The sequence below is a fragment of the Haliotis cracherodii genome, unplaced genomic scaffold (genome assembly GCF_022045235.1).
Source record: "Haliotis cracherodii isolate W230 unplaced genomic scaffold, xgHalCrac1.p SCAF_10, whole genome shotgun sequence".
NCBI classification, from domain to species: Eukaryota; Metazoa; Mollusca; class Gastropoda; order Lepetellida; family Haliotidae; genus Haliotis; species Haliotis cracherodii.
The window spans coordinates 10,115,483-10,139,882 of record NW_027266265.1 but is presented as its reverse complement, the minus strand read 5'-3'; the positions used below and the strand labels follow the sequence as shown (position 1 = coordinate 10,139,882).

The 24,400-nt window shown below is 40.0% G+C and overlaps 1 protein-coding gene across 1 annotated transcript; it reads right to left on the bottom strand.

Annotated features, from left to right (window-relative positions):
- Positions 1 to 1,365: 1,365 nt before the first annotated feature.
- LOC139454049 (mitochondrial inner membrane m-AAA protease component AFG3L2-like) lies at positions 1,366 to 24,273 on the bottom strand. Its single transcript, XM_071235537.1, has 18 exons — positions 24,094 to 24,273; positions 21,652 to 21,817; positions 19,951 to 20,053; positions 18,594 to 18,753; positions 17,533 to 17,607; positions 15,694 to 15,818; positions 15,133 to 15,220; positions 14,056 to 14,153; positions 12,283 to 12,523; positions 10,141 to 10,294; positions 9,719 to 9,848; positions 8,295 to 8,392; positions 7,566 to 7,676; positions 6,582 to 6,778; positions 5,878 to 5,997; positions 4,908 to 5,102; positions 4,111 to 4,225; positions 1,366 to 2,662 (listed from the first exon to the last, which is right to left on the bottom strand). The coding sequence occupies exons 1-18, from the start codon at positions 24,175 to 24,177 to the stop codon at positions 2,553 to 2,555; spliced, it is 2,370 nt and encodes a 789-aa protein (XP_071091638.1). The 5' UTR covers positions 24,178 to 24,273; the 3' UTR covers positions 1,366 to 2,552.
- Positions 24,274 to 24,400: the final 127 nt, after the last annotated feature.

Sequence of the window (24,400 nt, the reverse complement as noted above, 5' to 3'; positions counted from 1 at the left end):
CTGTTTTGTCACATTCGTAAAGTACTTACATGAAGCATGTGGTTAGGGCGACATGACGTTCCATGGGGAGTACGTCGGGCATAACGCCGCGTTGAACAGTATACCAGCTAAAAATTATATTCCAGCTTGTGAGGGAGTATTGTTTTACGCCGCTTTAGCAATATTCCAGCAATATCATGGTGGGAGAGACCACAAATGGGCTTCAGACATTGTACCCATGTAGGGAATTGAACAAAGGTCTTCGGCGTGACGAGCGAACGCTTAAACCAGTAGACTACTGCACCGCCCGTTTCAGCTTGTAGACAAGATTCTGTTGTCGAATGGTACTTGACTACTGGCTCTCAGTGCATGGTGTCTTTGACCACGAGAACCTTGATACTGAAAAGTGCAAGGTAACACAAGTCTTCCGTCGTGCGGAATCAGAACATTGCCACGTTTTCACTATTTGGTCACAATCGTAAAGTAAAGGGCGGGGGCACGGGTGGCCCAGTCGCACCGCAAATCGCTGTGCGCAGTTGCGTCCCTTGGGCACGCCAGAAACCTATGATTGTGGGTTCGAATCTCGATTCGCCCAGATAATGTTTCCAGGTTTGTCATCACGTCTAGCAATGTTGGCCAGGACTATAGTGCCAAGACTAGTGTTGTGATTAGTCCAATCTTAAGACTAAGCTATTGAAACTGACAAAGTTGCCACTGTAGTAACTAGTGCTCTTATTGTGTCCTTGGTTAACAGAAAATAATTACTGGGGAAGAAGTGGATGCAGCCCACCCCCTTGACATATGCATTCGATCATTTTATAGGTGAAGGGTTTACAAACGGGTCAAATATAACTACATCATAACTACCTCATTTGTTTATACATACTCACAACCAAACGAAACACAAAAAATAGAAACTAATAGAGAGAAGTATGCACGTTAAGAAGAGATGTTTCCAATGTGTACAATTAATGACAAAAGTAAATATCAGTTAAGTGTTACCACAGTGTCTTTATTCTTATCACGAAATACTGCACGTGATTTTCAAACACGACGCATCTCGAGTCCTGGATCTATGACGTAATATGTGATGCGTTCGTTAGCATTGGTTCACACAACATGCCAGTATGTTTGCTTGTGCATGGAACCAATATGAATATGAGCAAGTCTTCATATATTAACCAACATGTTTGGTATTCGCATTTCTTTTGGCAGTGGGTATATTATCAACAAAATTACACAATTAAACCTGAATTGCTAAATCATAAAAAGCACACACATGTATTAATAAAGCTGTACTAGGGCTTCTTAAGTGAAATATATTACAAGATGGACAATGTGGAAAGACAACACAATTCTCATGAACAATGTATATCTTTTGTTTTTATTAAATACATTACATTAATCACTTCAACATGATAGGAGGGTGATGCACCCACCCAGTAGCACAGAGTAGTTCTAACAACAGACATACATCACACATATACACAACTCTCTCCAACTGGCAGAGGCACGCGACTCATTCATCAACACTTCAGCTGCATCGTCAGGTGGTGTATTGCCCTATGGTGGCACAGTGTCATTGTCATGTAATTATCTCAAATTTCACTTTAATGGCATATGCGGGGGGTCTTTGAAACCTTGAAAAGCTGTTGGTCCGTTGTCACTTTGAACAGCTGTAGTACAGACTGACCATTGAATGTTTTGGGAGGCCTGGGAATTATGATGGACACAAAATAGTTTTGTACTCACTGTTTCAAGACATACAATATTTCTCTCTCAAAGGAGCTGAGTGAGTGAGTATCGTTTTACGCCGCTTTTAGCAATATTCCAGCAATATCACGGCGGGGGACACCAGAAATGGGTTTCACACATTGTACCCATGTCGGGATTCGAACCCGGGTCTTCGGCGGGACAAGCGAACGCTTTAACCACTAGGCTACCCGACCGCCCTCAAATGAGCTGAACAAATATAAATTTCAACATCACTTTTTCAGGCCTCCTGCATTTCATCAATGTCTGTGTAAAAACTGAGCCAAAGTTATTATTTCCAGTAATTTCAGGAGCAAATTATTATTTCTATTGTTTATAATGGTTCACAAGAACATCTATTTCATTTCCATATGGTCAGTATCGTCTCAATTTCCTGTCAGGTAAAAAGAGATTTTTTTAACTTGTCTTTTTTTTCAAGAATATTTTCTTCGTAAAGTTAGATGTCATGTATGTCTATAAACAAATGGTCAAATATCTCAACTGACTGCATAGCTCGTTGACAAAACAAAATTACGAGTCATATTATTCGAAAAAGTGACTATACATACAATCTGATGTTTTGTCTGTAACCATGGTAACACATACATGACAACCGTTACACAGGCTTTGAGAATCTAAATCCAGCTCAAACAGCACAAACTTGTAGAATGATTGCAGAAGTTCTTAGCACTTCACATGATAAATCCTTTACGTGATCACAATCACGTTCCAATTTAGACAAGATGGGGGACCCAGTCAGTTGGTCTGGCCACAACAGGTTGACTCTAGCCAGGGTAGACGACTCCAGGAGAACCACGTGGCTAGCTGGTGGCCTTCTCTGGCTTTTCGGGGGTCTCAGAGTCTTTATTGTCACGTTCTTTGTTCCAGCTCTCCAGACCTTTAGGCAACGACGTGTCCTCTTCAAATGAACCTGAGAACAGTGGGAAGAGGACAAGGTTAAGATCTTAGATACTGTTCCACAATGTGATTTTAGTGTTACGACTATTGTAAGCATATGTTAAAGTATGGGGGTTACATTTGTCTTTGTGCAAAGATCGCTTTGTGCAAGAGATCCTATTCCATTCACTAACAATTTCTCAAATGATTCAAGAGGGCACTGGTGGCCCAGTGTGCCAAGTTGCATCCATTGGGCACAACAGAAATGTATGATCGTGGGTTTGAATCCCGGTTCAGCCCGGTTATATTTGTAGGTTTGTCAGGACAATACCCATGCTTGTTGGTTTCAGCATTTCAGCAAAGAGGTAAACATCTGTGACCTGTATCACTTCCTCCCCCATTAAGCTTACATTCTGTAAAATAATTGGGCGCTAAACCCCAATCATTCACTCACTCAAATCGTTCAATGCAGCAGCAGGGTCTTCTAAAGATGTTTAAGTGCCAACAGGTGAATAATGATTTTGTTTTGTTTGTTTGTTGTTTAACGCCGCACTCAGCAATATTCCAGCTATATGATGGCAGTCTGTAAATAATGGAGTCTGGACCAGACAATCCAGTGATTGACATCATGAGCATCGATCCACGCAATTGGGACCGATGACATGCATCAACCAAGTCAGCGAGCCTGACCACCCGATCCAGTTAGTCGCCTTTTACGACAAGCATAGTTGCCTTTTATGGCAAGTATGGGTTGCCGAAGATCTATTCTACCCCGGATCTTCACGGGTCAGGTGGATATTGAACCATAAAAAGGTGAGCCAACAACAGCGCACAGAGAACTACAAAGATGATGAGAGTCTGGATCAGACAAACCAGTGATTGAAAACATGAGCAACATTACAAGTCAATGGGACACGGTAAGACAGCCAGACAAGGGCCTACTTGCACAAAGCAACCTTAGCTAAGCTTTTTGTAAGCCACAGTTCAAATATTGGATCGTCCTCGCAATAGGGTTGCTTTGTGCAAGTGGTTCGTGAACTTTTAAGTCAATTCCTATGACAAACATGGGTTACAGTGACCAAATCTGTACATGCATCAACCAAGTCAGCAAGCCTGACTACCCGATCCTGTTAGTCACCTCTTGAGACAAGAATAGTCACCTCTTTGGACAAGCATGGGTTGCTGAAGACAATTCTTACCAAGATCTTCATGGATCCATAACTATCATGAAACTTGGTAGGAATAAGTGAACATGACAAAAATAAAAAAAGGACACCAGAAATGGGGTTGACATACTAAACCCATATGGGGAATCAAACCTAGGACTTCAGCATGACCAGCAAAAGCCTGTCCACTAGGCTACCCACTGTTCAATACTTTGTTAGAACGAAAGGACTACAGCTTGTATTTCATGCTGGGATCAAGATCACCAAGATGATCCTTAGCTTCATGGTGAGACAAGGTTCCGTGCAACATCCTCACCTGTTCCTTCCACAAACTCTTCATAGGTAGACTTCTCAGCAAAGGGACGAGCTCCTAGGAGTTCCACCATATCATCCTTGTCCAGCTTTTCTTTGGCAAGAAGCCGAAGAGCAACCTGTAAAAAACATTAACAGATACTACAAAACCTTGATACTCCAACAACCTGAGTTACTCACATAAAACCTTACACTGTGATTCAAACAGCTATCCGATATTTTACCATCTCATCTTTTAAATGTTAATTGATACATCAAATGTGCATCTCCTTAAATCCACACATAATTCATTATGTATATGAGACTAAAAGAAAGACACAGGATTCTGAAGGTTTTACATCTGAATCAGCATTTTATGTAATGTGTAATACATTGAAAATATGCAAAAGAACTATTTCCTGTTATAATCAATGGCAAAATGTCAGGAAAGAACAAATCATCTCAAATGGTCCAAACCATTTCCCAACACTAGAAATAACCTGATTGGTTATCAAATGAGTTAAAACTGATCCTCAGTTGGTTTTTGTTTTTTTGTTTAATGCAGCACTCAGCAATATTCCAGCTATATGATGTCTGTAAAATAATCGAGTCTGGACCAGACAATCCAGTGATTGACATCATGAGCATCGATCCACGCAATTGGGATCGATGACATGTATCAACCAAGTCAGCGAGTCTGACCACCCGATCCCGTTAGTTGCCTTTTACGACAAGCATAGTCGCCTTTTATGGCAAGTATGGGTTGCTGAACATCTATTCTACCCCGGAATCTTCAAGGGTACCTCCATTTACAGAACCAACCTTCTCTACATCTGCTTTGTGCTTAGTCAGCAATTCTAGCGTCCGCTTGTAAGCGTCCTGTATAATGTTCCGGACTTCTTCGTCAATAATTTGAGCTGTCTGTTCACTGTAAGGCTTGTCAAACACCATCTCCCCCTGATTAGGCATCTGGAAGGACAACTGGCCCACCCTCTCGTTCATGCCGAACTGGACCACCTACAATGGAAAGGCATCTCTGATATCGCTCAAACGTAAGATGAGATCAATGTGCATGCTTTGAACATCACTGTTATTGTGACATGGCTACATGAAGGATCTTTTTGATCTTCCATTTCCATATCTACAGTGTGACAGTTGGTTGGACATTGTGTGTTCCTACTTACCCTGGTTCCATAGTCTACCTTCAATGCTCATTGAGGCTAACGTCACCCCTTATTGATTCTTTAGTTTGATTTAGTGACCATATCCAATAACTAATAAAAGACTGTATAAACAATGTCTCAAAATATATCTGTCAATTATTTTTATGTATGCCTCAGTTAATTAATTACAAGCAAAAATAAACATTACGATAATTTGATCTTTCCTATTTAATCAAATCATCAATTAATTAAAGGCTTGAACCTGAAATAGTTTGTCTTTTTGTTTATGAATATCAGTAATAAGACGAGTCACATGATCACCAACTACTGAGTGAGTGAGTGAGAGGGTGGGTAGGGTTTTACTCCGCTTTTAGCAATATTCCAGCAATATCAGGGTGGGGGACACCAGAAATGGGCTTCACACATTGTACCCATGTCGGGAATCGACCCCTGGTCTTCGGCTTGACAAGCGAACGCTTTAACCACTAGGCTACCCGACCGCCCCACCAACTACTGAACCATCAGAGTTCAATAATGAACTTTATAAAAAAATATCTTAATTTTTAAAAAAAAATCTATCTATCACATTTCCACTCAAGTTGATTTGTGTGAGGAATGCCATGTTATACCTGTGCGTATGCATTCTGTGTGACCTTTCTCAAGTCGTCCTGGGCACCTGTTGTGATCCTATTGAAGAAGATATGTTCCGACACACGGCCACCAAGGGTCATGCACATTCTGTCCAGCAGCTGAACAAAAAGAAATATCTACCTCTTTACAACAAACTATACTTAATGTTTAATGTTTGTTTGTTGTGTAATGCCACACTCAGCAATATTCCAACTATATGAGGGCGGTCTGTAAATAATCGAGTCTGGACCAGACAATCCAGTGATTGACATCATGAGCATCAATCACAGTTCATAGAACATAAAACAGTAGTAGTCTTCAACCAGCCACAATTCTATTTAGTTACCTCTGATGGTAATAGCTCATATATACTACTCAAAAGAAGTTAAAGAACCATGACGCTTCTATATTACTATCGTGCATGCATGCGTGAGTCTTTTGGTATGCCACGGCCGGGGATCAAACCCCGGATCTTTCGCTGTCCAGGTGGACGCTCTACCACTAGACCATGGAGGCGGTCTAAACTGATAACAGCTCTTATATCAACACCAATAAATGCTAAAGATATTATGCATATAAAACAGTTTTGGAAGGAAGGTGTAATCAAGCGATAATTTCCGTCATGATTCCAATAACAAGATACATCAACATGACACATCATCAGTGACTGTGTTTTGGTTGAGACATCTATATGCATCCCTACCTGTTCTTTAGTGTACAAATACTGTTCCTTGGGGAGATACTGGGCATAGCCGAGCCCCTTGCCCCGGGGGATGATGGACACCTTGAGGAGGGGGTCAGCGTGCTCCAGGTACCACCCTGCCACCGCGTGACCCGCCTCATGGTATGCCACAGTCTTCTTCTCTTCAGGCTGCAGTACCTGGGTCTTCTTCTCCAAACCTAGACGGAATACAACCACAATGAAACTTCTTAAAGTTCTTAACTGTCAACAAAAGGTCTGAGTTGGTTTCCCTGCTTTAGCTTGAAGATAAAATTCTCACATAAGCATGTTTATTATCTACATCATCACGATACATCAAGATTTACCCAGTAACGCATTGTGTGTTATGCCATGATGTGTCATGACAAGATGAAGTAATGGAAAACAGCCCTTGAACGGAGCAAGTGTTTTTGTTTGTTTGTTTGTTTGTTTGTTTGTGGTTTAATGCATCACTCAGCAAATTTCCAGCTATATGACGGCAGTCTGTAAACAATCGAGTCTGGACAAGACAATCCTAGAGCTGGAGTAATACTGAGTGTGGCGTTAAACAACAAACAAACAAACACAACACATATCATTATCATTATTACACCTTGAAGCAATAGCCTGATTACCTTAGAAATATAAATAACCGGCTGAAACCATTGCCATGAATCCAAACTGATTCTGGCAATTGCTAATTCTTTCACTGTAGAGAGAAATTAATCACTGTGATTAACAAAACCTGACATTCATGCCTCACAATGATAGACAACATTAGCACACATTACTTGTGTCACATACAAAAATCTGTGCCAAAATCTTTAAGAGTTTAGTGGCCTACTGTAATCTCAGGATCACTTACAGTAGAGTTCTGGGTCATTATCTGGAATATTTTTAGCTGAAGTTACTGGACTGAACAGAATTTTATTTGACTTGGGCTTCAGATATTTTGCTAAAGCCGCAGACTGAAAACTCCACACATACCTGCCACAACTCTCTCAATGGCCTGCTCGAAATGCATGATGTTGATTTCAGTGTTCAGATCTCTTGCTGCTATCAAGGCTGCCTCGTTACAAACATTTGCTATGTCAGCACCTACAACACAATAGGGGATACATGATACTGATTGTAATAACAACTGTGTACCACTCAGTATCAAGTGTCACTGACAATTGGCTATACGCAATCAGCAATGAATCAAGACAGTCGCAACGAATCAACACAATCAGTAGTGATGATTCAACCTTGCTAAACCCGCTTCATATTAATCTTACCCGTACATTTAATTGGACTAATCTTGTCTGTGAAACAAACATTAAACCAATGCAGTTTCATAAATGCAGCCAACAAACCGAGACCAGAGCAAAATCACCGACTACACATCTCCCCGTATGTAAATTGTGAAATACTAAATACATATTTGAAAAAAAGTTTTAAAAATGTTATCAATTGAATGCTATGAAGTGTCCACTGCTAATACAAGTCAATGCTGCAATTACGTGTTGAGTGTTTTTTTAAAATCCAAGACGTTTTGAAGGGAAAACAAATATAACAAGCTGATTTCTCCAGTCCCTTGTAGTTCATTATATCCATGTTCTACTGCAGTTTAAAGTCAATCTGTGATATATTGTACAACTTCTACAAGTCACAATATCATGCAATATGGCTGAAATATTGCCCACTATTGTGGGACTCCCACTATTGTGTCCATACCTGAAAACCCTGGTGTGAGTGCTGCCATTTTCCGTGACAATTCTTCCTTGTCTACCTGGGTCTTGAGGGGCTTTAAATGCACTTTAAATATAGATGCTCTGGAAACAGAAATCAATACACACCTACAATCTTTAGCCTTCCAAGTGTGATCCATTAGGTGGAATAATTAAACAGACTTAAAACTCTCCACAGCCTTCCAAGTGGGATCCATTAGGTTGAATAATTAAACAGACTCAAACTCTCCACAGCCTTCCAAGTGTGATCCATTAGGTTGAATAATTAAACAGACTCAAACTCTCCACAGCCTTCCAAGTGTGATCCATTAGGTGGAATAATTAAACAGACTTAAACTCTCCACAGCCTTCCAAGTGTGATCCATTAGGTGGAATAATTAAACAGACTTAAAACTCTCCACAGCCTTCCAAGTGTGATCCATTAGGTTGAATAATTAAACAGACTCAAACTCTCCACAGCTCCTGGCGAAATATGTGTGCAGTTGAGGTGTTAGATTGTTTTGTTTTTGTTAAATCAGAAAGAATATGCTTGCATGCTCACTCTTTTGAGATAATAAGAAGACCTTTTTCTTATTATATTCCTTCTTCCCGAGGCAAGGAAGTTAACTGACTAGTTTCCAGTTTCCACCCTTGCCGAACTAGGCAAGAACTCCGGATTTACATTTTGGCTGGACCAACGAGTCTGTGCATAGTCCAATCAATATCGCGAAACGAACTAGACATCCGGTTTGTAAACAACATGGATTTCAACCTGCAGTTTTCAGTTCACTGCAGGATTTGCAAAGCATGTGTACCGCCAAATGGGCATCGACAGATATTTGCAAATCTGTTCATGTATTTAATAAAGCTGCTCAAGTGATTTGATGCACTCCATAGGAGAAGACCTATTTTATTAAAATACAGTTCTTGATTATTGATCAGATTGTCTTGACTGGTTGCCGCCATTTTCTTTGAGGCAAATGCAAGTGATGGAATCTGATTGGTCAATAGGAAGGACATAGAAGGGACATAACTCGTAACAGCCACTGGTGGCGCAACGATCGAGTCTGGACATTGGAGCCTAGTTCGGCAAGGGTGGAATCTGGACTTTTATTGTCAGTTAACGCCCTTGCCTCAGGAAGATGATTGTATTCTCAAACTACTGTCACAAATAAATATCATTTAGACCACCATATCCTGAATAAAAGCTTCTAATAACCATGATGACATAGACATATTTCATTTCATCTCACAAACGGATATTGAATGGAAGCAGGGGCTCATCAAACTCTGTGTTTAACGTCAGCTAATATTCGTAAATAGTTTGTCCCTAACTTTATTGTGAAATATCAGTAAAACCATTATCCCAACATCAAAATCATCAGCTTAGAGCATGATACCAGTATAAAGATTATGAGCCTTGAGGCTTACCTCCCTTTGATGTCAGGAGCCGGTACAAAGATCTGCCTATCAAATCTGCCAGGCCGTAGAAGTGCACCATCTAGAATGTCTACTCTATTTGTTGCTGCTAACACAACAACACCACTTTGTGTGTTGAAACCTGAGAAGCAGAACAAAACATTGACAACTTTGGATAATTGACAAATTCTCCCAAACAAATTTGAAATGTAAATTACAGTTTGGGCACAAAACTGAACACCAAATATTTGAAAAATCCAATTTCGGCATTTTGATCTGCATGTGAATTTGTTTAAATTCGTTGAAAACCACAACTTCAGTTACAATAGCTCTGAACAAGAAACACACGATACTAATAATAGCAGGTAGTTTTGACCAGTATTCATTCACAGTATTTCTCTCCTTGAGTAGTAATGACACACGCGACCACATACCGTCCATCTCCACCAGGAGCTGATTGAGTGTATTTTCCTGCTCACTGTGTCCGCCAATACTGCGACCCCCTCGCTTCCGTCCCACAGCATCGATCTCGTCAATAAACAGAATACACGGAGCGTTCTTCCTGGCCATGGAAAACATGTCCCGGACCTAGCAAGTAAAACAAACTGCTATTCATTGAGGGAGAAAACATTCTGTAATCACTTAGTAGTGACTAATGTCAGCAAAAACTTGACGTGACCCAGGTCAGATTTCTAAATCACTTTAAAATCAAATCTTTTACTCCAATACATTGCATCTCTGCATGAAAACATAAGGACACATTCATGAGGTCGCGTCAGGTGAACTTTCTGAACAGCAATCTGAGTCCAGGCTTTAGAATTCTTGGTATGATGGAGTGGAGCATTCCGACCAGCATATTAGATTTCTGGATCTTGAAAACATATATGATCAGGGCATTCCTACTACTAGTACATGTATATTGTTGTAGATATATCATCTTGTCTTTTCTCAGCGACATGGCTTAATGGTGGAAATCAACGATACATTCGTGTTCTGTGGGAGGTTTCTTTTTGCTAAGATCGAAATGTCCAAATTGAAATTGCAAAGAAACGAAGCCAAATCGTTTAAGAAAGATGACAACTGATTGGCTCAGGACCCACAGATCATTTATTTAGATTGGGGGCGACCGTCTATGATGTTTATTTGTTTGATGTTTAACGCCGCAAATTCCAGCTATATGGCGGCGGTCTGTAAAATAATCGAGTCTGGACCAAATAATCCACTGATTGGCATCATGAGCATTGATCCACGCAATTGGGATCGATGACATGCATCAACCAAGTCAGCAAGCCTGACCACCCGATCCCATTAGTTGCCTTTTACGACAAGTATAGTCGCCTTTTACAGCACCTTCTATGATGGTGTCCCCAGATCTTCACACTGAGTGGTATCACACAGAAGTAAAAGACCTGATTCTAAAGAGACTGGAGATCTTTCACACTTTGTTGAAACACACCAGAGCATGATGCTGACAGACCAAGGATCATAACCAGACCAAATCTGGTATTCAGTCCATAATTCATTATACTCATCTCAATGTTTGTGTGTTAGATTGTTGTTTATTGCTGCACTCAGCAATATTCCAACTGTTTGATGTTGGTCTGTAAATATGTAAGTTTGGACCTGACAATCCAGTGATTGACATCATGAGAATCGATCAATTCAATTGGGATACGATGATATGCATCAACCAAGTCAGCGACCCTGACCACCCGATCCCATTAGTCGCCTCTTACGACAAGCATAGTCGCCTCTTATGGCAAGCATGGGCTGCTGAGGACCTATTCCACCCTGGATCTTCACGGGTCAGGAAGCTAATTGACGGAGACACTTTAACCTCAGAGATACCGGTGCCCACAGTGATTAATTCGAATGATGGTCACAGTGGTACTCAAAGAGTCAAAACTCCTTAAAATAACACGTTTCCTATTTCCCTTTACATTTGAGGGTGAGTGAGCATGGTTTTACTCTGTTATTAGCAATATTCCATATAATGGTGGGGACACCACAAGCAGGCTTCAAACATTCCCTTTACAAATAAGCATGGAACACTCAAGGCTAGAATGCTAATTGTGCAAAATATGATCAAGGAATATTGAAGGTATTCAAGTTATGCTCTGGAAACCAATCCCTACACTCATTTGAACCCATGTTCAATTTGTTACCATGGAAACCAGAAAGAAATAAACTAAACAATTCCTATACACATGAAATAGCAAACATGGCAAAACATGTAAATTACTTCCAAAATATAACTTCTTTCAGTGGCATTTAGAAGTTGGTGTGATGAAGAAAGACAAGTTCTATGGATGAACAATTTCTTTATTACAACTAGTGAATCGTTTCGGTGTAGATCCTAACACCTAACACCTTGCTTGATAAAGGTGTTAGCATCTACACCGAAACGACGCACTAATTGTAATAAAGAAGTTGTTCATCCATAGAACTTCTCTTTCTACTTCCAAAATATGTCAGTACCATCCATGACAACACACATCATGATCCCATGAACACGTGAGGAAATGCAAACAAGTATTAATTCTTTGGTCTTTCTGGCATCTTATTCTTAGTCTTACCCTGGAGGGACCAACGCCAACAAACATCTCGAGGAACTCGGACCCCGACACTGTGATGAAAGGCACATTGGCCTCCCCTGCCGTGGCCTTGGCCAGAAGAGTCTTGCCTGTCCCTGGAGGCCCCGTCAGTATGGCCCCCTTGGGGATCTTGGCTCCCAGGTCAATGTACTGCTGGGGATTCTTCAGGAAATTCACAAACTCCATGATCTCCACCTTGGCCTCCTCACAACCAGCTACATCCCTGACAAGGCAACAAACAGTTCGTGACTTGTTAATATCTCTGGACTGCTTGTTCTCTCCAAAATCCAGGTTATCAGACAGACCTTAGCCAATCTCATTAAAATCAGATCTTAATTCTCGCTACCGCTAAACAAAGAGTGAGTGAGTGAGTATAGTTTGACGCCGCTTTTAGCAATATCATGGCGGGGGACACCAGAAATGGGCTTGTACCCATGTCGGGAATCGAACCAGGGTCTTCGGCGTGACGAGCAAACACTTTAACCACTAGCCTACCCGACCGCCCCCACTAAACAAAGATCTGAGGACATCCCATTACGGGTCACATGAGACCGACCTTGCGAGAACTTTGACCGACCAAGGGAATGACTGTCAAGAAGGCAGCTTTCTCGTGCTTTACGGCACTAATTTCAAATTGGCGACCACGCTTCGAAATATATTTTGACAAATTCTCTATTAAAAATGTGAAACCTGAACTAAAAAACATTCTGGAATGGCTAATAGATGGTCAAGATTGTATGGATTCAGTCGTTAAGCCTGTAACTATCGTTCGGAATACACCGTGTTAAAGTTTGAGGTTGCAAGATTAGAAATCACATTCCGACTGTAACTTTCATGATCTCATAAGCGACGCTCTGATTGGTTGGATGAAAGGTCATTCTGACGTGACCCCTAATGGGATGTCCTCAGATCTTTGTTTAGCGGTAGCGCGAACTAAGATCTGATTTTAATGAGATTGGACCTTAGACAACAAGTTGAAGCCGGAGTGTAGTAAACCTGTTTGATCCTGTCACATAAGCTCAGCTAATAATACTCCACTAAATAGCGATTGAAAATGATGCTGTAAGCCAAGTTTAGGCTTGTAGACTAAAAAATGTTTGACACTGATGACTGAGCTACGTTACATATACCGACGTAACGGGATACATCTGTAACTGTATATAATGAAAAACATTTGAAAGAATCAGCCGATATGTTCAAGAACCTATGGCAAGAATATTATGTAGACACTAGGGCTGGGACGATACACCAACTGTGTGATCCAATACATATCACAATACCATCCTCTCGATCCGATACTTGCACGTGCAATGGAGGAAAATATTTATAATGTCACTACTCATTTTCACTAGTAATCAGTGTTTGGTGTAACATTTATTTAAAAAAAACACATTTAAAGTCAGAATCAATACTTTTTACTTAGTGTGCGATTGTGATCGATCGAGAAGTAAACAATCGCGATCAATCGATGCAATGGTGTATTGTCCCACTACTAGTACACGTTTTTTGCTTTTGTTTGCTTGTTGTTTAAAGCCGCACTCAGCAATATTCCAGCTATATCATGCTATATGATGGCGGTCTGTAAAAAGTCGAGTCTGGACCAGACAATTCAGTAACTGACATCTTGAGCATCGATCCACACAATTGGGATACGATGACATGCATCAACCAGGTCAGCGAGCCTGACCACCCGATCCCGTTAGTCACCTTTTACAACAAGCATAGTCGCCTAGTACACATGTACTTTGTACTTACTTGAATTTGACACCAATGTCTTCCTTCATGATTTTAGCTGTTGTCTGACCGAAGCCAAATATCCCCCCTCCTCCTCTTCGAGTCCCTCCCTGACCTCCCTGCAGAGAGAATATTGAAAAATAAAGTTTGAAATCATAGAAAATACACATCGTCAAACTTCACTGCGATGTATACACTACATGAATATATACCTGTATCATCACTCAGTCAGACACTATTTTGAACCAAGTGAGAGGAAAACGAGCGAGTACTCAGTTCCTTTGAACAAAGTGTAAATTATCCAAAGAATACAGGATACAGTTGTCTGTACATTTGTTCCACATGTAAGATACAGCCATAGACATAAAGGGCTCAGCCCTCCAAAACACACCATCAGTCTCGCATCCATTACCCCGAAACAAACTACATCACACAATTACATCATAATCTCATAGAATCTTTATACATACACAGCACAGAATGCAACGAAACTAAGTATACTAACAAACTTCCAGCATCGAAACAAGCCAGTAGCAATATTGTGTGAAATGCAAAGGGAGACAACTCCATAATTGAATAATATGAAGGCCACAAAAAAATACTGCAAAAATATAACTTGTATAGCATTCGTCCTAACTTTGCCACATCACCCCAATGCATCCATGTGTTGGAAGATCCATGAAGTATAGACAATAACATGTTTAATGATGATTTGAGGTGAAACTTGCAAACAGTAAATAAAAATTTAAAAAAGCAACTTTGGAGAGATCTTGTCGATAGAGATTTTTTGTTATTACTGATTAATGACCAAGTGGTACAATATACACTTCATTAGGTATAAAGTTAAAAAATGAGTGAGTGAGTGAGTGAGGAGAGGTTAACGTCATTCTTTGCATTTACATCATGGTGTGCCTGCTTGATGTTGGAGGAATGTCAAAAGTGACAAAAACTTATGTAACAGACCAAGTATCATAATCAGGTCAAATCTGGGTATCAAACACACTAACACTGGATCCTGGCAAAAGTAAGGGACACAACTCTGCATAATGATATACCTTGCTTTCCTATTTCATTCTTATGATTTGGCAAAGAAGTTACCTGAAACATGTTTGAGGAACGTCTTATTAGCCATATCAAAATAGCAATGGGCAGAATGATGTTCAGTGCAGAATATGCGACGGATGCTCTGAAAAACAAAGAAAACTAACATATATGCAGTTACAGGCACAATTACATGTTATACTTACATTGGTGAGGTGAAATGAGGTTTAAAGTTGCGTCCAAGATTATTGCACTTACATAGTGTGTGTGTGTGTGGCTGCTTGTACTAGTCTGAACCGATTTATAGTGATAGCCCACCGAGATACCATGCCGCAGCTTAACATGAATACCCAACTCAGACACATTATACTGACTCCGAAATTGATCAGTCCTTGTTTCAGCCCCTTAATGCTGAGCGTCAGACAGGGTAACAACAAGTACCATTTTTAACGTCTTTTGGTATCACGTGGCTGGGGATCAAATCCAGGACCTTCTGCTCTCCAGGCGGATGCTCCACCACTAGACCAGAGGCAGTCTATACTCATAATGAAGGTGGGTAAATGTTGAACATGTTGGTGTTGGTATGTGGGTAAATGAATATGAAAAAAGAACACTCACATTTCTGTTTCTGTTTTATAGACAACATTGACAAAGTTGGATGGTTCGATATTCATTTCTAGCTGTGCATTCTCCAGGTTTCTTTCAAATGCTTCAACGCTGCCTATGTTGAACCATATCATACTCTGCAACAAAAGTAAGGCAACCGTTGGTACTCTTGTCAGGGAAGTGAGTGAGTGAGTGAGTGAGTGAGTGAGTGAGTATGGTTTTACGCCGCTTTTAGCAATATTCCAGCAATATCACGGCGGGGGACACCAGAAATGGGCTTCACACATTGTACCCATGTCGGGAATCGAACCCGGGTCTTCGGCGTGACGAGCGAACGCTTTAACCACTAGGCTACCCGACCGCCCCAGTCAGGGAAGTGAGGGGGGTTACATGTACATCAGCAATAAAAAGCATTATAAACATCACATTGGTTTAAAATTATACAAACCCATGGTTGATATAAATGATAGCATTTTGTTTGTTTGTTTGTTGTTAAACGATACACTCAGCAGCAATATCCCAGCTATATGATCGCAACATGTAAACATGGTAAAAAATAGTCTGGACCAGACAATCCAGTGACTGATATTATGAACAGCGATCCATGGAGTATGATCATGACATGTAGTCAACCAAGTCATCTGGCCTGACCATCCCATCCATTTGGTCGTATTTTACAACTAGCATAATAGTTGCTGGGTACCTATTCTAACCGAAATCCTGATGGGGGGGATTTTGTAAATTTTACAGTAAATTGTATATTTATAACACTTATCCTATCTCAATCTATGCATCCATTGTTGAAAATATGTGGCGACACCCATGAAGATCCGGGGAAGAATAGAATTCAGTAACCCTTGCCATAAAAGCTAACTACGCTTGTTGTAAGAGGCGACTAACGGGATCGGATGGTCAGACTCGCTGACTTGGTTGATGCATGTCATCGTATCTCAACTGCAGAGATCGATGCTCATGATGTCAAGCACTGGATTGTCTGGTCCAGACTTGATTATTTACAGACCGCCGTCATATAGCTGGAATATTGTCCAGCGTTAAACAACAAACAAACAAACAAACTTCTAGCAGGCCGGACGTTTCTGCTGATCCTTGCCCATCATGTTGCAAGTGGTATGTTAAACTCTTGTCAAATTTTGAGAAAATAAAGGCCGAAATATCCTCTCTAAAATATAGCACATCTCCACATTGAGGCAAAGAGAAAGACAATGATGAGGCAGTGGGTGTCAGGTGATCAGACAATGTATGTCAGGCTGCACGAGATCCGGGTGCATGACCTGATTGTTAGGGTGGTCGCCATGGTGATGCAAGGGGTGTTTGGGCTAAATTAGCCAAGAAGCTGGAAACTTCTTAGGACTTTTCCACACAGGTATTGGAAGAAGAAGGATGGAATGCATAGAGTGAGATAGGATAAGTTTAAGGTGAGGTGAAATTGGGTTTAACGTCGCGTCCAAGATTATTGCACTTATACAGCGACGTGCATGCACGTGTGTTTGTGTGTGTGTGGCTGCTTGTACTAGTCCGGACTGATGCCGATTTATAGTGCTAGCTCACTGAGATACCATACCGCAGTTTAACCTGAATACCCCACTCAGACACAGTATACTGACTCCGAGCCGACCAGTCCTTGTTTTAGCCCCGAAATGCCGAGCGCCAGACAGGGTAACAACTACCATCTTTTAACGTCTTTTGGTATGACGCGCCGGGGATCGAACCCCGGACCTTCAGCTCTCCGGGCGGATGCTCTACCACTAGACCACAGAGGCGGTTAGGATAAGTTTAAAAATGTGCAAGTTACAAGTTGTCCTCCTGACACGTAGCATCACGTCAACTCACCGATCCATCCACCTGTGTGCCTGGAATCAGCTTGATCCTCACCCACTTCTTATTGACTACTTCTAATTTTTCAACCTTGAAACACAAATTACGCAACAATTAATGTCATAGCTGAAAAGGTAACAAAGCTCTTCCTGATGTTCAGCTTGCATTCTTGGCACTTTGTGTCGCTGATTTAATGTGATTCTTAACACCATACAAATCGAGTCAATTTTGTTTTCAGGGATTAAGTGGAAGTGAACAAACAGTTCAAAATTGTTAAAACTATAACTGTTTCAATAGTAACAAGGTATTATATTATGTCCCTATTCTGCACTGATGTTTTCTGTAAAAATCTGGAATGTACACAAGAATATGTTGACTGTCATGTAATTTTTCTATGTATGGGGCATTTAAGAGATTACGGTACTTACAGATTGGCTTAAAAGATGGTCCGGAGATGCATAGTGGAGAACTCGCTTAAGATGGTAATTTGGCAGAAGAACACAATACATGCCAATACTCAATCTCATTAAAATCAGATCTTAGTTCCCGCTACCGCTCAACAAAGATGTGAAGACATCCCATTACGGGTCATGCCAGACTGACCTTGCGCGAACTTTGACCAACCAATGGAATGACCAGTCAGAAGGCAACTTTCATGTGCTTTACGGCACTTATTTCAAATTGGCCACTACGCTTCAAAACATATTTTGACAAATTCTCGATAGCAAATTTGAAACCTGAACAAAAGAACATTCTGGAAATGGTAACTATCGTTGGGAATAAAGTTTTCGAGGTTGCATGATTAGAAATCACATTCCGACTGTGATTTTCATAATCTGGTAAGCGACACTCTGATTGGTCGGATGAAAGGTCGTTCTGACGTGTCCCCTAATTGGATGTCTTCAGATCTTTGTTTAGCGGTAGCGAGAACTAAAGTCTGATTTTAATGAGATTGGACAATACTATTACAAAATTAATAAATCAAAACAGATCATAATGATATTCATGTTTCAATACCATCCACTATCCATTTACCATGGTTACAACTTGTACCTGACATGCATGGCACTACTTACGCTTCCCCGTGAGAGGTAGTTGGAGACAAATTCCTTCCACGTTATCTCCTTATACTGAGTCTGATAGAGTCCGATCAGACCCACAAGACTGACGCCAGTAATCAGGCCAATCAACAATCTGGTGTTGGGGTCGTTGGGGTCACCAAAAGGGCTTCTCCCCCTGTTGCGTAAAGAACAGAGATAAGCCAAGTCAAAGTGAGTGAGTGAGTTGGGTTTCAGACCTATTGAACAATATTTCAGTTGTCAGTTATATCAGTTGTGTCAGTCCTCATGCTGAGGACATGAGGACAACCATCTCTTCATTTCAACCTGTTTTGTTCTTGTGGTTTACTTTGTTAAGGTTTTTGATAATAGGTGCGGTGAAATGGGGTTTAAGGTCGCGTCAAAGATTATTGCACTTACAAAGTGACGTGCATGCATATGTATGTGTGTGTGTGTGCATGCATGCGTGCGTGCGTGTCTGCTTGTACTAGTCCGGACTGATGCCGATTTATAGTGCTAGCAGAGACACCATGCCACAGTTTAACATGAATACCCCACTCAGACACAGTATACTGACTCCGAGCCGACCAGTCCTTGTTTTAACCCTTTCATGCCGAGCGCCAGAAAGGGTAACAAAAAGTACCATCTTTTAACGTCTTTTGGTATGACACGGCCGTGGATCAAATCCCAGACCTTCCGCTCTCCAGTCAGATGCTCTATCACTAGACCACAGAGGCGGCCATTGATAACAATAAATAGATGTATGAAGAAAGAGGTCTTACAGCTGTACTTCAGCGATTTCATCATTTCCTACTATGGGATGTGGTGTATTGTGATACCAGTAGTATTGTCAGTCCATATCGTGATACGAATTGTTTCGCAAGATACCAGGCAATACTCAGCTCCATTCGAGCAGACCAGTCCTTGTTTTATCGCCTCTTAAAGAAGCAGAGCGCCAGACAGGGTAACAACAAGTACCATCTTTTGACATTTCTTGGTAACATCAAACAGTTGACCTTCCACTGTTTCGGCAAATGCTCTATCCATTTGATCAAGGAGACGGTCCATGTTACTTAGAGAATATTGCTTCATGCCACAAAAGCAATTTGTTACTTCTCATCTTGAGTGAGTGAGTATGATTTTACGCCGCTTTTAGCAATATTTCAGCAATATCACAGCGGGGGACACCAGAAATGGGCTTCACACATTGTACCCATGTCGGGAATCGAACCCGGGTCTTCGGCGTGACAAGCGAACGTTTTAACCACTAGGCTACCCGACCGCCCCCTTCTCATCTTGAAAAAACATGTGATGTATATAAGCATGAGTATTAGCATATGGCTCGAGCAAGTTCAGCACAGAATTCATTACTTACTTTCCAATTTGAAAAGAAAACTCTACTCTTTTTTCAGAGCCTTGAGACGGCCTCTGTGAAAATCCAGATTTGGAAGGAGGGGGCTCTGAGGGTTTGACTGGCTCTGAAATAGATAATAAGAGTATAAGGTGTGTTTACAACTTTGACATGTTTGTCCCCAAAATTTTACAAAATGGGGGAGATGAATATAAATGATCTCAGGAACCTGACTTAACACTTGAGTGAGTGAGTGAGTGAGTGAGTATGGTTTTATGCCGCTTTTAGCAATATTCCAGCAATATCACGGCGGGGGACACCAAAAATGGGCTTCACACATTGTACCCATGTCGGGAATCAACCCGGGTCTTTGGCGTGACGAGCGAACGCTTTAACCACCAGGCCACCCGACCGCCCCTAACACTTGAGTGAAAGACAGAGCTCCAGATAAGCTTTTTGTGTTGTGGGTATTTTACGCATGCATTTTAAAATTATTGGGTATCAGTAATTCTATCTGGGTATTCAAATTTCTGTTACCCACTAGTTTTTACACATGTGGGTATTTAAGTTAAATATTTAAAAACACTATTTATCTAGTCCCTGCAAACTGGTGCCATGTGGGTTCGAGAGCTTTATAAGACTAAAAAATACGATACTTCCACAAGAAAGAGTGATGGCAAATGATCATGATGTAACTGTCATCATGGAGTTTGGCAAGGCTGACGGAATGTCAGTTTATAATTTCAAAATAAGTTGGTGATTTGCTAATCGAATACGCAGGGTTACTTCACAACATTTTGATGATACGCACAAGTTATATTTTTGTAGCATATCTGTAATGTTCGTTGCGTATTTGATACACTTGGATTTTATTTTACTGCGTATTTCTGCATTTCTGATGCCCATTTTACGCGGATACGCAGCTTATCTGGAGCTCTGGAAAGAGTACATTCTAATGTCACTCTTTGGCATGTTTAGCAATATTTCAGCCAAATCAAGGTGGTCCCATTCCGAAAAGCGAACTTAGCCTAAACATGTATCATCATACTTTAGCATAGACTTACGACAGTCATATCGCATCAATTGCTTAATGGAACAGAGCCGTGAAATAGGCTCATACATTGAACCTGGTACTAGATCCCAAACAAGTGCAAAGCAAAAGGGAAACAGGCAACATGCAGGGATATATCTGGATTTTACTTAATATTTTGTTTGTTTGTATGTGGTCTAACACCACACTCAGCAATATTCCAGCTATATGACGGTGGTCTGTAAATAACAGAGGCTGGACCTGACAACCCAGTGATTGATTGAGCATTGATCTATGCAATTGGGATATGATGACATGCATCAACCAAGTCAAAGAGTCTGGCCACCCGATCCAATTAGTCAACTCTTACAACAAGCATAGTCACCTTTTACGGAAAGCATGGGTTGCTGAAGACCTATTCTACCCCAGATCGTCACGGGTCTATACGGTCTGAAGTTACCATGGTTACATTAGATAACCACTTGATTAACCATGGCAACAGTGAGAAAGGCATAAAATAATACCATCCACATCACCACATCACCACACTGGCCCATGATAACCCAAGAAATGGCATGAAATTATGAATGCATTCATCATAAACATAACACATAATTATGAAAGATGGCCATATCCGGTAATCCTTAAAATTGCATGACACATTTTGGCTCTCAATATATCTACAAATATCCCACCTTTTGGTTTGGTCGGCTGTTCTTTCCCTGCTGCCTTCTTGCCACCTGGAAAGTATTTCTCAAAGCCCTTTGGTACATTCTGACGAAATACAGACCATTCACGTAGTAAGGGACCTATATGTTGATGACTAGCTAACCGTGTGAATAAATGAAGATTCCTCTGCATCTGAAACAAAGGGAAACAATTGTCCATGTATATTGCGACTATAATCTGATCTGATCCATTTTTGCTCTTGATTAACATTTAGTTGTTTGTTTTTGGTTAACCCTTTTAATCATGTTAATGCTTCATTCAACAATATTCCAGCTATATGACGGCAGCCTGTAAACAATAGAGTCTGGACCAGACAATCTAGTGAGTGCTCAGTGCCGTAGGCAGCCTGGGGGCAGGGTGGGCAGTTGCCCCCTCCCCCCCCTGGATTTTTTATAGAAAACATTTTTCCTTGTGAAAGTTAACTAGAACTTAATACTTGTACAAATATTTGACCCACCCCCCGTCAAAAAAAGTTAACTAAGGCCTTGCTGCTATAATCATGATAATGAGCAAATATGGTGAAAGTGCAAGTAACCATGGTAACTAACAATTGATTATTTGGTGACTGAATCCCATGCAGGACCTACAGTAGTAGTAAATATCAGAGCTACAGATAAGCATGATAAGCTGTGTATTTGCGTAAAATGACCTAAAAAAATTATTTAAAAAACCAGTTACTTCCATTTAACATGCATACAGAAACGCATGCATTAAATGAAAAACTCAAATGAATAAAAACAGCACGTGGAAATACCCAACAGATCTCATTTCTGAAACACAATTACAAGCTAATTTACTTTCCGAGTCAAGCCTATATTTAGCGTGTCTAGAAGGGTTATCATGGTTATATACATCTAAAACATTTATTTTTTTTAATCTCAAAATGAGTTTGGGAAAAAACCAATAGAGTGATGAATAGATGAGTGAAAATATATTGTTTACCCAATGAAAAATGTAATAACCCAATTAAATAGAAACCTTCGAGTAAAAACTCAATTTCCAAAAACGTTATCTGGAGCTCTGAAATATGTTCTGACAAGTTAATGAATTACGTCATCATGATCATGTTAACTATAAAAGATGTATTAGCATGAACATGATGAATAGGATGACATTTGCTAACCAAGATAACCCTGAACATATGCTACTGAATTAACTCATAATTCTGACTTTATTCTAACATGTATCTAGTATTTAAATGAAATTGTACACATATTTTGTCATGATTATCAGATATCATTATGATCAAAGATAAGTTATCATGATTATCATTCAGAAACATTCAAAACACAAATTTACTAATTCTGTATGGAAGTATGCTATCAGCATGATCAGTACACACGGTATCAGTTTGTATTTGTAGATCATCTGAATGATCTGATGTATTAAACATGTTAAAGATAATTAACAGTAATTAACATGATTTACACAAGGAAAACAAAAACAAATTACAGACAGATACAGAATTAAGTGTTTCCTGAATCAAATCTTACTCTTAGGAGTGTTACTGACTGGATATTTTAATATTGATATATCAAATCAAAAGTAACCTGTTATCTTGATATATTGATAAATAATCATGATAATGAAGTTAATCATTCTGTATATATATATCAGTAGATAAAAATAACTATGTAGACCTGCAAAATCAATCAATTAAAAGCAACATATAACTAGGCTGATCCATTCCTTTGCTAAAAATGATTTTTTTCTGCATTCTCATTAACATCTTAACCATGGTAATCCAAATGCATGTAAATGTTTCTGTGACATTGAATTATCAATATAGCATTGATCATGTTGATATTGAAATATTTGTATCAATACAATGAAATTAAAAACTGACAGATACATCAATATCTCGATATATAATGACATCTCTACAAATCATTAAAATTTTGTATTCATTGATGTTGTTAACATCATGTTTACGATCATACGATTCATAGTGTAAGTTTGTAAAGTATTTCATCATCCATGATGACAGAACCTTTACATAAACAACATTCAGTGTTAGTCTAGTCATTGGTTATGATTATATCTAACTTTACAAGTTCCTAAATATACATAAGAAGGAAAAAGGTGAAGAAAATAATTTCAAAACACTGTTGCTATTGTCATATTATTACATAACAGATAAGCTCCAATTTTGATGATCTATACGCCAATAGCACTGCTTATGTAAGGAAAATGTTTTCGTCTATTCACAGTATAAATGAAATTGTGCATACAAATAATACGCAATACGAATCTAAATACTTGGTAAAAAAAAAATGTCTCAAATGACACGACCTGTTTCTTCAGGTGATACAAGTTTATCTAATGATGATGCATTGATCAGTACTCAGCTCGTAGCATAGAAAACTTCACTGAACTCATCTGATACCTGCAAGGTCACCATCACTTACTTCTTGATATGAACAATTTGAGGGCACAAGTCTTTGAAGAATTCGTTGCCCCTTTCTGGCAAGTGAAACATATCTGTATGCCATTTTTCAGGGCGGTCGAGTGCAATCATACAGTGTCAGACTTTAGGTAAATATGCCCAGCTTCAGACATTACGAAAACAGCAAGGTGCTTTTACTTGCGCCTAGCTTCCGGTAGTTTCGTATTCTACATTTACGTTTTAAAGTGCTCTTTGTGAGGAGGATGTAATTGAACATAACCGCACATATCTACGCCATTGAATGATTTTTATTACATACCACTTCTATA

Coding starts and splice junctions, on each gene's coding strand:
- LOC139454049 (XM_071235537.1), bottom strand. CDS start 24,177: ATGGCATACAGATATGTTTCACTTGCCAGAAAGGGGCAACGAATTCTT. Junction 21,818..24,093: donor CAAATTGTTCATATCAAGAA/GTAAGTGATGGT, acceptor CCTTTGTTTCAG/ATGCAGAGGAATCTTCATTT. Junction 12,524..14,055: donor GACATTGGTGTCAAATTCAA/GTAAGTACAAAG, acceptor TTGCCTTGTCAG/GGATGTAGCTGGTTGTGAGG.